This window comes from Alternaria alternata (genome assembly GCF_001642055.1).
Source record: "Alternaria alternata strain SRC1lrK2f unplaced genomic scaffold CC77scaffold_15, whole genome shotgun sequence".
In the NCBI taxonomy this organism is placed as follows: Eukaryota; Fungi; Ascomycota; class Dothideomycetes; order Pleosporales; family Pleosporaceae; genus Alternaria; species Alternaria alternata.
In genome coordinates this window covers 119987-132922 of record NW_017306204.1, presented here as the reverse complement: position 1 = coordinate 132922, position 12936 = coordinate 119987, and the positions used below count along the sequence as shown (strand labels likewise).

The 12936-nt window shown below is 53.3% G+C and overlaps 4 protein-coding genes across 4 annotated transcripts; 1 reads left to right on the top strand and 3 right to left on the bottom strand.

The window, feature by feature from the left end:
• Positions 1 to 596: 596 nt before the first annotated feature.
• CC77DRAFT_1032569 (Thioesterase/thiol ester dehydrase-isomerase) lies at positions 597 to 1771 on the bottom strand (the record flags this gene model as incomplete). The annotated part of the gene is made up of 3 exons (XM_018526747.1): positions 597 to 635; positions 686 to 1206; positions 1258 to 1771. The coding sequence occupies 3 exons, from the start codon at positions 1769 to 1771 to the stop codon at positions 597 to 599; spliced, it is 1074 nt and encodes a 357-aa protein (XP_018383870.1).
• A 267-nt stretch (positions 1772 to 2038) lies between these two features.
• On the top strand, positions 2039 to 8465 carry CC77DRAFT_1022024 (acetyl-CoA synthetase-like protein). Its single transcript, XM_018525379.1, has 5 exons — positions 2039 to 2357; positions 2407 to 5022; positions 5068 to 6494; positions 6543 to 7146; positions 7199 to 8465. Exons 1-5 carry the CDS (start codon positions 2275 to 2277, stop codon positions 8343 to 8345), a joined length of 5877 nt encoding a protein of 1958 aa, XP_018383869.1. The 5' UTR covers positions 2039 to 2274; the 3' UTR covers positions 8346 to 8465.
• Positions 8466 to 8607: 142 nt separating this feature from the next.
• On the bottom strand, positions 8608 to 10083 carry CC77DRAFT_1032567 (CNVH-domain-containing protein; the record flags this gene model as incomplete). Its single annotated transcript, XM_018526746.1, has 3 exons — positions 8608 to 9475; positions 9537 to 9846; positions 10077 to 10083. 3 exons carry the CDS (start codon positions 10081 to 10083, stop codon positions 8608 to 8610), a joined length of 1185 nt encoding a protein of 394 aa, XP_018383868.1.
• Positions 10084 to 10892: 809 nt separating this feature from the next.
• On the bottom strand, positions 10893 to 12740 carry CC77DRAFT_1010403 (hypothetical protein; the record flags this gene model as incomplete). The annotated part of the gene is made up of 1 exon (XM_018523648.1): positions 10893 to 12740. The coding sequence occupies one exon, from the start codon at positions 12738 to 12740 to the stop codon at positions 10893 to 10895; it is 1848 nt and encodes a 615-aa protein (XP_018383867.1).
• Positions 12741 to 12936: the final 196 nt, after the last annotated feature.

Genomic DNA, 12936 nt, shown 5'->3' with positions numbered 1-12936 from the left:
TTGGTGGTGCTAGATGCGGAGTCGATGATTCATGGGATCGGGGATCGGGAGATTCAGATGTTCACGCGGGCGGATTGCTGTTAGATAAAGGATGGGGGGTTGGGACGCCGTGACCTCCATCTTGTAAAAGTCGAGACCAGGGGTTTGGGGCAGATTTGTGGAGAAGAGTTGCGTATGCCATGGGATTTGGTTGTTTCGAGGGGTGCGGGTAGGGCTGATCGGCATCATTCGGGTGTTACGGCATGACGTATTCCAGGTTGCTTCTTTGGGCAACTTTTGACAGCGTGGATTGGTGTTAGCGTGTATACCCTCCTGTTGCCTGTGAGTCTTGGATCCTTCTGTGTAGAATTAATGACGAATAAAGGTAATATGTTAACCAATAGTCTCTTTAGACTACTGGTTGGACCCTTCCCGCTCGGCAGGCATGTGAAAGTGGATATCCTCGCGTAAGTACATGAAGGCCCAAAAGGTACGCCCAAGGAGTGGAAGGAGCGATGGAATGAGTCGGCTGCAGTGTAATTGGAAATCAATAAAGGATCTAAGTCTTTACAAGTGGATAAGCGAAAACATGAATACTGAGAAGCGTGACTACATCTTTACAGCTTGCTGTCGTTCTGCTTAAGCCGAACGAGGCCCTAGTCAAGTTAGCATAGCTGATTGCATGTGTGAATAGCAAAGTTCTTACCTCTTGTACACAGCTCGCAATGAGTGTGCCGTCTTGGGTGTACATCCTCTGGAAGACAAGTCCACGGCCGTCACCAGCCCAGGGTGTCTCCATCTCGGTGAAGATCCACTCGTCAGCCCGGAAGCTGCGAGGGTTGTGGAAGTAGATGGTGTGGTCAAGACTGACCATCATGCCAATCTCAGGCGGCGCGTCAGTGTCCTTTGACGGGTCTTCGCCATTCTTTATACGCTGGATGCGCTGGATATCTGCCTCGTCGACAAACTTCTGGCGCTTCAGCTCAGCGTCATCCATCTCCAGCAGTGTCTTGAGCACGTCTTCGTCAATGCTAGACTTTGCGGCACTCTTGCGTTGTGTGGAATAGCGCCATAACTTGTGGGTGCGCGCGATGGTGCCGATGAAGTAGCTGTCAGACATGTAGGCAATAGCAGAGAGATGGGCTTCGTGGCCGCCGGCGGGGGAGATGCGACCGCGTGCCTTCACCCACTGTCGGCACTTCTTGGTGTGAGGCTTATCGGAGTCGTCTGGACGGGGTTAGACTGGGCAAGTTGGGACTGACATGTGAAAGTACTTGCCGTTCTCGATTGGCATTCTCTGACTCTGGAAGGGGCTGTGGCCGCTGGGATGTTCCATGTCGTCCATGCCCTCGTTGGGACCCGGTACGTCTGCCATGGGAGTGACGTGCTCGACCTTTTTTGCTCCTCCGCTGTTCTGGCGCACGAAACTCATAGTAGTTGTGAAGATGACCTTTCCGCGTTGTCGCGCCTGGACGGTCCTCGTGGCAAACGACTTTCCCGATCGCACCCTCTCTACATGGTATATGATGGGTATCTCTGCGTTGCCAGCAAGCACAAAGTAGCAGTGCATGGAATGTACAGTGAAGTCAGGGTCAACCGTCTTCTGGGCTGCACTCAGCGTCTGGGCGATGGCGGCGCCTCCGAAGATGCCGCGCGCACCAGGTGGATGCCATAGCGGACGCGTGTTGGTGAAGAGATTGGGGTCGATGTCGGACAACTGGGTCAGTTCGAGGACATTTTCGATCTCGGATTGCGAATGGTCGACGGGCGGAGGGCGGATGAGGGTAGCCATGGTATGGTATGGATATGTTAGTAGCGGAGAGAGGCAGGAGTATCACATATATGTGAAGAGCGGTGTTTGAGATTACTGGACACTCGGTCGCGTTCCGGCGCAGCGTGCAACATCCTCGAGCCGAGGCACAACGCGCACGCCCATGGCCACGCCCACATGGTCGCAGCAGCAGCGTACAGGGGCGGCGACGACGGCTGACTAAGACGGCCACTTGGGCGCTCTGGGGTAAAACGTCATACTGTATGGCCGGTGGTGGCCTGCGCGTACCTGACTTGTCTCAAGCCAATGTGGGATTCCAGGCACTCGACGACAGGGTCTGTTCCAACCATTGGTCTTCCTTTTGGCCATTCTTCACGCGCGCATTCCCCTTGACTGCCCTCCGCGTCGCCTCCACGCGCCTCGTATCATTATAGTGACATGTCGCCGATTGCCACTGTATAATCTCCACAGCATCCGCTCCATCTCTACTGCCGCCGGAAGACAGACAGCGAAGGAGAGACACCATGGCGGAGACGAATCCGGAGCTGCGGGCCAAGCTGCAGGAGCTGGACCACGAACTCGAGGAGGGCGACATCACACAGAAGGGGTTGGTTGTCGCATTCGCATCCCTCCCCACGTGCGCTAACCCGTCGCAGGTATGAGAAGCGGAAGACGGTGCTGCTGTCACAGTACCTGGGCCCCGAATTTGCGGCGCAATTGCAGAACGACGTGCGCCATCAGAGCTTAGCCCAGAGCGATGGCTCAGGTTCCCGCAGCGCATCGCTCGCCGCCCTCTCTGCCCCAAACCCGAACCCAAGCCCAAACCCACTCCAACCGCCGCATATTGAACTCCCACGACCCGACTCGTACCATGACAGCTCCGCCACGGGCACCATGGGCTCCTCCATGGGCCACTATGCCAGCTCCTCGACGAGCACCGCCGGCAACTCCCAGTACATGGCATACCCACCGAGCCAGGTAGGCCGTTTCCAAGAGAAGCAGCTGGGCCTACGCACCACGTCACTGCAGCGCAACGCCTCTCAACTGTCCCAGGGGAGTGAGACCTTCATACCGCGCCCACAGACACCCGAATACAACTACTCGCGCGAGCCGACCATGATGGGCAACTATGCCTTCAACCCAGACACCCAGCAGGGCTTTGAGAACGGATATGGCTCACCGGGAGAGGCTAGCAGGAGGAGCACGATGCTGGATGTGAACCAGGGCTATTTCTCCGACTTCACAGGACAGCAGATGCAGGACCAGCGCGACTCGTATGGTGGACCTAACCGCTACTCCACAGGCGACGCCTTCTCTCCAACTGCTGCGATACCACCGCCCATGATGAACCCGAGCGACCTTCCCATCGGTGCTGCAGACACAATGCTGCCACTAGAACCTCGAGACCTGCCCTTCGACGTCTACGACCCTCACAACCACAACATCAAAATGTCCAAGTTCGACAACATCGGCGCTGTATTGCGCTATCGCGCTCGCACACAGCCGAGGACCACTGCCTTCTGGGTCTTGGATGCAAAGGGCAAGGAAACGGCTTCCATCACTTGGGAGAAAGTGGCCAGTCGTGCTGAAAAGGTAGCCAAAGTCATTAGGGATAAGAGCAACCTGTATCGTGGCGATCGCGTAGCGCTCGTGTACAGAGACACGGAGATTATCGAATTCGTCGTGGCTTTGATGGGATGCTTCATCGCAGGCGTTGTAGCGGTACCCATCAATAGCGTCGATGATTATCAGAAACTCATCCTCCTCTTGACCACAACTCAGGCACATCTTGCACTGACCACAGACAACAACCTCAAGGCCTTCCATCGTGACATTAGTCAGAACCGTCTGAAGTGGCCGAGCGGAGTCGAGTGGTGGAAAACCAACGAGTTTGGAAGCTACCACCCCAAGAAGCATGACGACACCCCGGCCTTGCAAGTACCCGAAGTAGCATACATCGAGTTCTCGCGCGCGCCAACCGGCGACTTGCGCGGTGTCGTACTGAGTCACCGCACCATCATGCACCAGATGGCTTGTATCAGCGCCATGGTTAGCACAATACCTGCCAACCACCAAAGTCAGGACACTTTCAACGGCAACCTACGAGATTCATCCGGCAAATTCGTCGCGCCAGTACAGAGCAGAACGCCGACTGAAGTCATTCTTTCCTACCTCGATCCGCGCGAAAGCGCTGGTCTCATCCTTAGTGTCCTATTTGCCGTCTACGGCGGTCACACCACAGTTTGGTTGGAAACACCGACAATGGAGACGCCAGGTCTATACGCACATCTCATCACCAAGTACAAGTCGAACATCCTGATCGCCGACTATCCGGGCCTCAAACGCGCAGCGTACAACTATCAGCAGGATCCCATGGCTACGCGGAATTTCAAGAAGAACACCGAACCCAACTTTGGCTCAGTCAAGATCTGCCTGATCGACACACTCACTGTTGATTGCGAATTCCACGAGATTCTTGGAGATCGTTACTTTAGACCTCTGAGGAATCCCAGAGCACGAGAGCTCATTGCGCCTATGCTATGCTTGCCCGAGCACGGTGGTATGATAATCTCAGTACGCGACTGGTTGGGTGGTGAAGAGCGTATGGGATGTCCGTTAAGCATAGCACCGGAAGAGTCGGATGGTGAGGATGAGGCCGAGGACAAGGGCGCGGCAGCCAATGGTTATTCCAGTCTCATCGGAGGCGGCACCACGAACAACACCAAGGAGAAGAAAAAGAAGAGTCCAACCGAGTTGACCGAAATATTGCTAGATAAGGAAGCACTGAAGCTGAACGAAGTTGTTGTTTTGGCCATTGGAGAGGAAGTGAGCAAGCGTGTCAACGAACCCGGCACTATGAGAGTCGGTGCTTTTGGCTACCCGATACCAGACGCGACGCTGGCCGTCGTTGATCCGGAGACTAATCTTTTGTGTTCACCCTATTCCATAGGAGAGATCTGGGTAGACTCGCCATCATTGTCCGGAGGGTTTTGGCAGCTGCAGAAGCACACTGAGACTATTTTCCACGCTCGGCCATATCGTTTCGTAGAGGGCAGCCCAACCCCGCAACTACTCGAACTGGAGTTTCTACGCACTGGACTGCTCGGATGCGTGGTAGAAGGCAAAATCTTCGTATTAGGCCTGTACGAGGACCGGATTAGGCAGCGCGTTGAATGGGTAGAGCACGGTCAGCTAGAAGCCGAACATAGGTATTTCTTCGTGCAGCATCTTGTCACCAGCATTATGAAAGCTGTTCCAAAGATTTACGACTGGTAAGTGCTATCGAATCTCTGGGTAATCAACCTAACATTGCGCAGCTCGTCTTTCGATTCCTATGTCAACGGCGAATACTTACCAATCATCCTTATCGAGACACAAGCCGCATCAACTGCTCCCACAAATCCAGGCGGGCCACCACAACAACTTGACATTCCTTTCCTAGACTCTCTTTCTGAGCGATGTATGGAGGTACTGTATCAAGAACACCACCTTCGGGTGTATTGTGTGATGATCACTGCACCGAACACACTCCCGCGAGTCATCAAGAACGGTCGACGAGAAATTGGAAACATGCTTTGCCGGAGAGAGTTTGACAATGGCTCGCTACCCTGCGTTCACGTCAAGTTTGGCGTCGAGAGGTCGGTCCAGAATATTGCGCTAGGTGATGATCCTGCTGGCGGCATGTGGTCTTACGAGGCGTCGATGGCACGCCAGCAGTTCCTGATGCTTCAAGATAAGCAGTACTCCGGAGTGGATCACAGGGAAGTCGTTATTGACGACAGAACGTCGACGCCGCTCAACCAATTTTCCAACATTCATGACCTTATGCAATGGCGTGTACAACGACAAGCTGAAGAGCTCGCCTACTGCACTGTAGATGGTCGAGGTAAAGAGGGCAAAGGCGTCAACTGGAAGAAGTTCGACCAGAAGGTCGCAGGTGTCGCCATGTACCTGAAGAACAAGGTCAAGGTTCAGACTGGTGACCACCTGCTCTTGATGTACACCCACTCGGAAGACTTTGTCTATGCCGTACACGCGTGTTTCGTCCTTGGAGCCGTGTGTATACCCATGGCACCAATCGACCAGAACAGGCTAAATGAAGACGCGCCCGCACTACTACATATCATTGCCGACTTCAAGGTCAAGGCTATACTCGTCAATGCTGACGTAGACCACTTGATGAAGGTCAAGCAAGTATCGCAGCACATCAAACAGTCAGCCGTTATTCTCAAGATCAACGTACCGAATACCTATAACACCACAAAACCACCTAAGCAGTCTAGTGGTTGCCGCGATCTTAAGCTCACAATACGACCTGCTTGGATACAATCTGGTTTCCCTGTTCTAGTATGGACATACTGGACACCTGACCAGAGACGCATAGCTGTGCAGTTAGGTCACAGCCAAATCATGGCGCTGTGCAAAGTTCAGAAAGAAACGTGCCAGATGACGAGCACACGGCCCGTCCTTGGATGTGTTCGTAGCACGATCGGTCTTGGCTTCATACACACCTGTGTTATGGGTATCTTCCTCGCAGCGCCAACTTACCTTGTGTCACCTGTCGATTTTGCGCAAAACCCGAACATCCTCTTCCAGACCATGTCGAGATACAAGATCAAGGACGCGTATGCGACCAGCCAAATGCTGGACCACGCTATTGCACGAGGTGCTGGCAAGAACATGGCTCTGCACGAGCTCAAGAATCTCATGATCGCGACTGACGGTCGGCCACGCGTAGACGTTTGTAAGTGTTGCGATCCTGTATAAGCATCTGAAATCTAATTCTTGATAGACCAGCGTGTGCGAGTACACTTCTCGCCAGCAAGTCTGGACCGAACGGCAATCAATACCGTTTACTCACACGTACTGAATCCTATGGTCGCATCGCGGTCATACATGTGCATCGAACCCATAGAACTACATCTCGACGTCGGTGCCCTTCGAAGAGGTCTCATCATGCCTGTCGACCCAGACACGGAACCTGGTGCTCTCTTAGTCCAGGACTCGGGTATGGTACCAGTTAGTACACAAATCTCAATCGTGAACCCAGAGACCAACCAGCTTTGTCTGGTCGGCGAGTATGGCGAGATTTGGGTGCAGTCCGAAGCGAACGCGCATAGCTTCTACGGCTCGAAGGAACGGTTGGATGCAGAACGCTTCAATGGCAGGACTGTCGACGGAGACCCGAACGTGCGATACGTTCGCACTGGAGACCTAGGGTTTCTACACAATGTTACACGACCGATTGGCCCCAACGGTGCGCCAGTTGACATGCAAGTTCTGTTTGTTCTGGGCAGCATTGGCGATACGTTTGAAGTCAACGGTCTTAATCATTTCTCAATGGACATTGAGCAGTCTGTAGAGCGCTGCCACCGGAACATTGTTCCTGGAGGATGGTTCGTATTCTCCGCCTACTTTCCCTTGATCACACTTACTGACCATCTGCAGCGCCGTTTTCCAAGCAGGTGGCCTTGTCGTCATCGTTGTGGAGATTTTCCGTCGCAACTTCCTCGCAAGCATGGTCCCTGTCATCGTAAATGCCATCTTGAACGAACACCAACTCGTTATCGATATCGTGTCCTTCGTGCAGAAGGGTGACTTCCACAGGTCTCGTCTTGGCGAGAAGCAAAGAGGCAAAATCCTAGCGGGCTGGGTAACGAGGAAGATGCGTACAATTGCGCAATACAGTATTCGTGATCCAAATGGCTCGGACGCGCAAATGATCAGTGAAGAGCCTGGCGCAGGACGTGCCAGTATGAGCGGAAGCATGCTTGGTATGGGCAGAATGGGACCAGCAAGTCTAAAGGCAAGCTCGACTCGAGCACCAAGCTTGCTCGGCATGACAGCGACAATGAATAGTCTCTCGTTATCGCAACAGCAGCAGCAACAACAACAGCAACAATTACAACCAGGACAACAGTACTATCAAAGCATCCCCGAAAACCCACCACCCAGCCAGAATCAAGGCGTCGAACTTCACGACCCTAGCGATCGCACACCAACAGATAACCGCATGTCCTTCCTCCCCAATCTCCAGGCGCAACAAGGTGGTCCAATGGATTATTCGCCTGTTGATCGACTTGGTCCTTTCAATGATGAAGGGCACCAGCACCAACCTGGTAACTACCAAAACGCATACCATCCACAACAACAGCAGTATCAATCTAGCGGTAGCGGTCTAAGTGGTCAGGTACCTGATGTGCTCCGTCCCGGTCCTGCAGATGAGGCAAACCAGAGCGGGACGTGGAATGGAAGAGAGTTTTACAGTGATAGCACGCCGTATCACTCTTACGATAACACATCACCAGACCCGAATATGCAGCAGCAAAACCAACAAACATGGACGATGGACTCCCAACAACATAGCCAGGGATATGATCCCGGATATAGTGAAGAAGTAACGAGATATGTTAGTCACGGTTCGTACGATAGTAGAGCCGGTGGTGCAGGAGGTGGTGGCGGCGGATTGAGAGTAGCAAACCGCGACTCTACGGCGAGTGAGAGTGAGGATGATAGTTGGAAGAGGGATGTTCTAGCTCAAATGAATTTCGCTGGCGGGCCTGGTGGCCCACCTGGGGGGAACCATGCGCAATAGTTGGGATGAGAGATTTATCGCGTCGGCAGCAACTTGGGTAAACGAGTGGCATGTAGTTAGTGGTCTTGTCGTAGTTGTAGCTCATGTGAAATGATACTGGTTATGAGATAGCATACCTGATGTGGGGCAAGTACATCAAAATGTTCTGGCAACCGCCTGACGCGGATAAAGATAATGGTCTTCTTTTTTTTCTTACACTAAATGGCTAAAGGTGAGGAAGCCAAATGGAAGCTCTTTTCAGCATTTTCCATATTCCTATCCTTTAAACGAACACCAAAGCACCATTCTGGTTGCTAATTCTCTCATCCAGGTTGATCTCCCTCCTATGCCACTGGCCATGATGTTCCAAATCACCCTCCAGCCTCTGTCCACCATCTCTCAACGTCATGTTGCGCGCAGAATTGCCAAAGCCGCCACCTCCACGACTGCTGTTTCCGCCTGGAATACGTAGGTTCTGGCCTGGCCAGATCTGGTCCGCGTTGGCGATGTTGTTGTGGCGAGCGAGCTCTTCGTAGGAACAGTGGGAGAAACGGGAGGCAATGGCACGGAGGGTGTCGCCTTGCTGGACGGTGTAAGTGTTCTCGCCACCGCCGCTGTTGTTGGAGCCTGACCAGCGGAAACTTCCGCCGTCGTTTTCCAGGATGCGGTTCAGGGAGATGGAAGAAGATTGGTAAGAGCCATCTGCTCGGCGGCATTGGGCGTGGAGTGTGTAGTCGCCATGGGCATCGAGCCTGATATCGCGAGATGAATCAGAAAAGTTTCCGCCAAAGTCTCCCGGGGTGCGCTGGTCGTTCGAGCGGTTGCCGGAACCTTGGTGGTGTTGGATTGGGGGAGGACCGCCATGTTGCTGTCCGTACTTTCGTCGGCGCTCCTCCTCCTCTTCATATCGCTTACGGTCTTCCTCTTCTTTCTTCTTCTCCTTGTGCTCGTCCCATTTGTCTTCTACCGCGTCTTGGCCTTTGTGTCCGGCGAATGCTCCCGCGAGCGCTCCGATGACGGTGCCTGCTACGCCGTGGCCAGCTTTTCCGCCTAGAGCATGACCACCATATCCTCCTGCTGCCGCACCAGCAATACCACCCATGATACCGCGGTCACCCTCAGGGTCACCTTCGCCGCCATATTGATTCTGACTGATTGTAGGTGTAACAAGTCAGCGTATGTCTCACATGTAATCCGTACAGATACACTTACTGGCCTTGGTTCAAGGAGTTGCGACCGGAGTTGGATGAGTGGGCTGCAGCAGAAGGAAGCTGCTGGTACTGAGGAGGTGCCGCATCGTAACCTCCTTGTTGACCGTAGCCTTGAGGGCCTCCTTGACCACCGTAGTATTGGCTGGCTAAGCCATGGTGAGATTGTTGTTGGTGAGGAGGAGGCTGCTGATATCCACCACTGCCATTGTAGTCGTTTTGTCCATAACCACCCTGTTGTTGATAGCCTCCTTGCTGCCCGTATCCGCCGCCCTGGTTGTAGCCGGAGCCAGAGCCGTCGTAGCTACCGTAGCCTGACATGATGTTTCCGTGTGTGATAATGAACTTGGATTTCGTCGATTAGGTTACTCTAGGTAGAGTCGTATAGGTTGCACAGTCGAGTTGTAGATCAAGGTTCGATGGGAGAATATAAATAATAAAAGTTGTAGTCAAGGTTCTTACAGCCTTGTCATGTACTTCGGAGAGGCACGACCCCGTCGGCGCCGAAGTAGCACCTTCTTATTTATACACTCTGCCATGACACAAGCCATGTTGCGGTCGCACCTGTACAGCCACATGTCGTCACCGCCACTTTATGCCGTTGCGGCACCATTGTGGGGTTTTTGAGTTGGCCGACTCCACTTCACTACGCGTTTCGACCAATCGCCGACGCGACACGGGTAAGTCGGCGGTCTGACCTGGTCGACTAAGCCACGAACACAGGAAGGAAGACAGCGATTACGTGGACCCTCAAACGATCGAAGTGGGGGAAGTGACGACTGTGTGGGCTTAGAGATGATGTAGAGGTGTCTAGAACGATATCAGCTACCCTGATCTACGGGCTTGGACCCTGGTCCTAGAACATCTCTTTTGCAAGACCAATAAACGCACAGTAGAATTGCACACGCAGGGCGAAAACAACGAGTGAGAACAGTAGAAGATGATGATGAACTTTTTTGGTAGATGGCATACTGTACACAGAGCTACGCTAGAATGTCTAACAAAAACCCAGACAACGCTAACAAATGCATCGCTCATAAAACGCCGGATCAGAGTTTCAAAGAGAGACATGACAAGTATGAGACGAGGACATATGGACAAGAAGTAAATGATTATGAACAAATAGTTACAAGAAGTGAACAACGATGGAGGATAGGAAAGATAGTGTTTTAGTATAGATATATGGGTTGTCGGATGATGTACAATGAACCTGGGTGTGACATGCCCAGGGTGGTCGAGCGTAGCGTCGTGCACGAGGTGGTGCGATGGATGGCAGGTGGTTCTGAAGAAGCAAGAAATGAATATAGCGGAACGTTGCCAACAATATCGTACAAGACTGGACTTCTCGGCCAAGGCCCTCTTAGTATGTGAAGGCCTCCTCGATGAAATCCACGCTACCTTGCGTAAGGAACGGTCTGACCGCATGCCTTACTCCATCAGCCATACCGCCTGACGCGCAAACCGTGACGGCCATAGCACCAACACGGTTCTTGACCTCATCTTCGATCAAGCTCGACACTTGCGGACGACCACTGTACATCTTGACCGTCTCACTGCTGCTCTCGACACGACCCTTGGGTCTTGAGATGAAGAGCTTGATGCGGAGACATTGCTTACGACCCTTCATGCGGAGGACCTCGTCCATCCAGGGTCGTACCCACTCTAGACAGTCGGATGTGGGGACTGTCCAGATGAGGACTATTCTTTGTGTGGCAGTAGTGCCGTTGTTGTAGCCGTTGACAAGGTGCTTTAGGTACATGACCTGGTGGGTGATGCCTACACCACCGGCGAAGAGCACCGCAGTGCCGTAGGAGTCCAGGCTGTGGTGGCCGCCATACGGACCTTCGATGAAACCGAAGGTGGTGAATTGCTCGTTGGGGCTCTTGCAGGCCTTCTCGTACATATGGCGGGTAAGTCCTGTACGAGCACGGCAGACAAGACTGATTTGCTTGGACTTTTGAGGTCGGCCATGGAGGGCGAGGACATCGCCTTCAAGCATGGGCAGTGTCATTTCTTTTGATTCGGGGGTGAGAGTAGCAGCCCAGGCAACCGAAAAGGGATGCGAAGACCACAAGGATAGGGCTGGCATCCACATGTGCACGTGACATCCTGGGCGGGGAGTCCATTCGCGGACCATGTTGATGGTCAGACGAACAGCTTCTCCGGGCATGGCCTCAACGGTGATTGAAGATCGTTGCCTGACACCAAAGCCATAGTAGATGATCGAGGCCCATCGGCAGACCCACTCGGCACCCCAGAAGAAGAAGACCAGGTGCATCCATGGGACTTGGGGGAGGTGGTGCAGCTCCAAGTGCTTGTAGAGACCAAGAAGGGCGGCAATGACACAGAGACGGTGGATGTTGAGGAAGGTCTCGTAGAAGGCGTGACGGAACGGCGACCATGCTTGAATACCAAGGAAGGTAAATGCTACGGTTCCTACCATACCCCAGCCGTATGAGCCTTCAGTGTGGAGAGCGGCTGTAACGGCAGGCCATCCTGCTGCGAGCTTGGTGTTGTACAACCAGGCAGCCGTGTGGACAATGGCCTCAGCGATGGTGATGCGTGCAGCCCAGCGGTGGAAGAGGTTGAAGTCATCGTAAGAGACTTGGAGAAGAGTGATGAGCGGGTTGTTGCGGAGGGCGAAGAGGATAGTGGGGATGAGGTTGAGGGCGGCAAGTGTTCCAGAGCGTCCACGGAGCGCAGCGAGGGTCTCCTTGTGGTCGAGCACCTTGTAAGGGAGAGCGACACACCAAGCTACGTTGAGGGCAACATAGATGACCAACATTATGGTGTGCCATCTGCCAGGGAGAGTTCCGTTGTCGATGGCGCTGCTAATCTGGAATTGGGCGTTATGCTTCTTCTTCCATAGGGGTGCCATGAGGACATGTCTGTTGAGCCACGGCCACCAGCTTGTCCGGTTGACCTCCCAGTACTTTTGTTTTGAGTTTCCCATTGCGCTCAGATGACGGCTGTGTTTCCACCACATGTTTGATATGCGTAGAAGAAGGAGAAGTCCAGAGATACCTACAAGGAGGTACAGGAATGTGTCTACCCATAGGTAGTTGCCGACTTGGTCTACACCCTCAAGACCGTACGAGTATTTGAGATCATCGAATTCGGCAGCATCCCAATTTGACAGAAAGTGGCGCTTGGCGAGTGGTGTGGTTGGCTGGGCGCCACGGAGGCGGAGAAGCCGTGTGAGAGACATGTCTCGGTAATTGTATTTCGGTTGTAGAGAGAGAGGTACAGGTCGCTTGTGAGTCGGTGCTCACAAAGGGATGCTAGGTGCAGGTTCTCGAAGATGCGAGGCTACGTGATGCGATGCGATGCGAACAGTGAATTGTTGCGCACTACCAGGTGCTTTCAGTGACGGGATTCTTGAAGCAGGAGAAATAGCGCGACGT

Coding starts and splice junctions, on each gene's coding strand:
- CC77DRAFT_1022024 (XM_018525379.1), top strand. CDS start 2,275: ATGGCGGAGACGAATCCGGAGCTGCGGGCCAAGCTGCAGGAGCTGGAC. Junction 2,358..2,406: donor GGCGACATCACACAGAAGGG/GTTGGTTGTCGC, acceptor AACCCGTCGCAG/GTATGAGAAGCGGAAGACGG. Junction 5,023..5,067: donor GTTCCAAAGATTTACGACTG/GTAAGTGCTATC, acceptor AACATTGCGCAG/CTCGTCTTTCGATTCCTATG.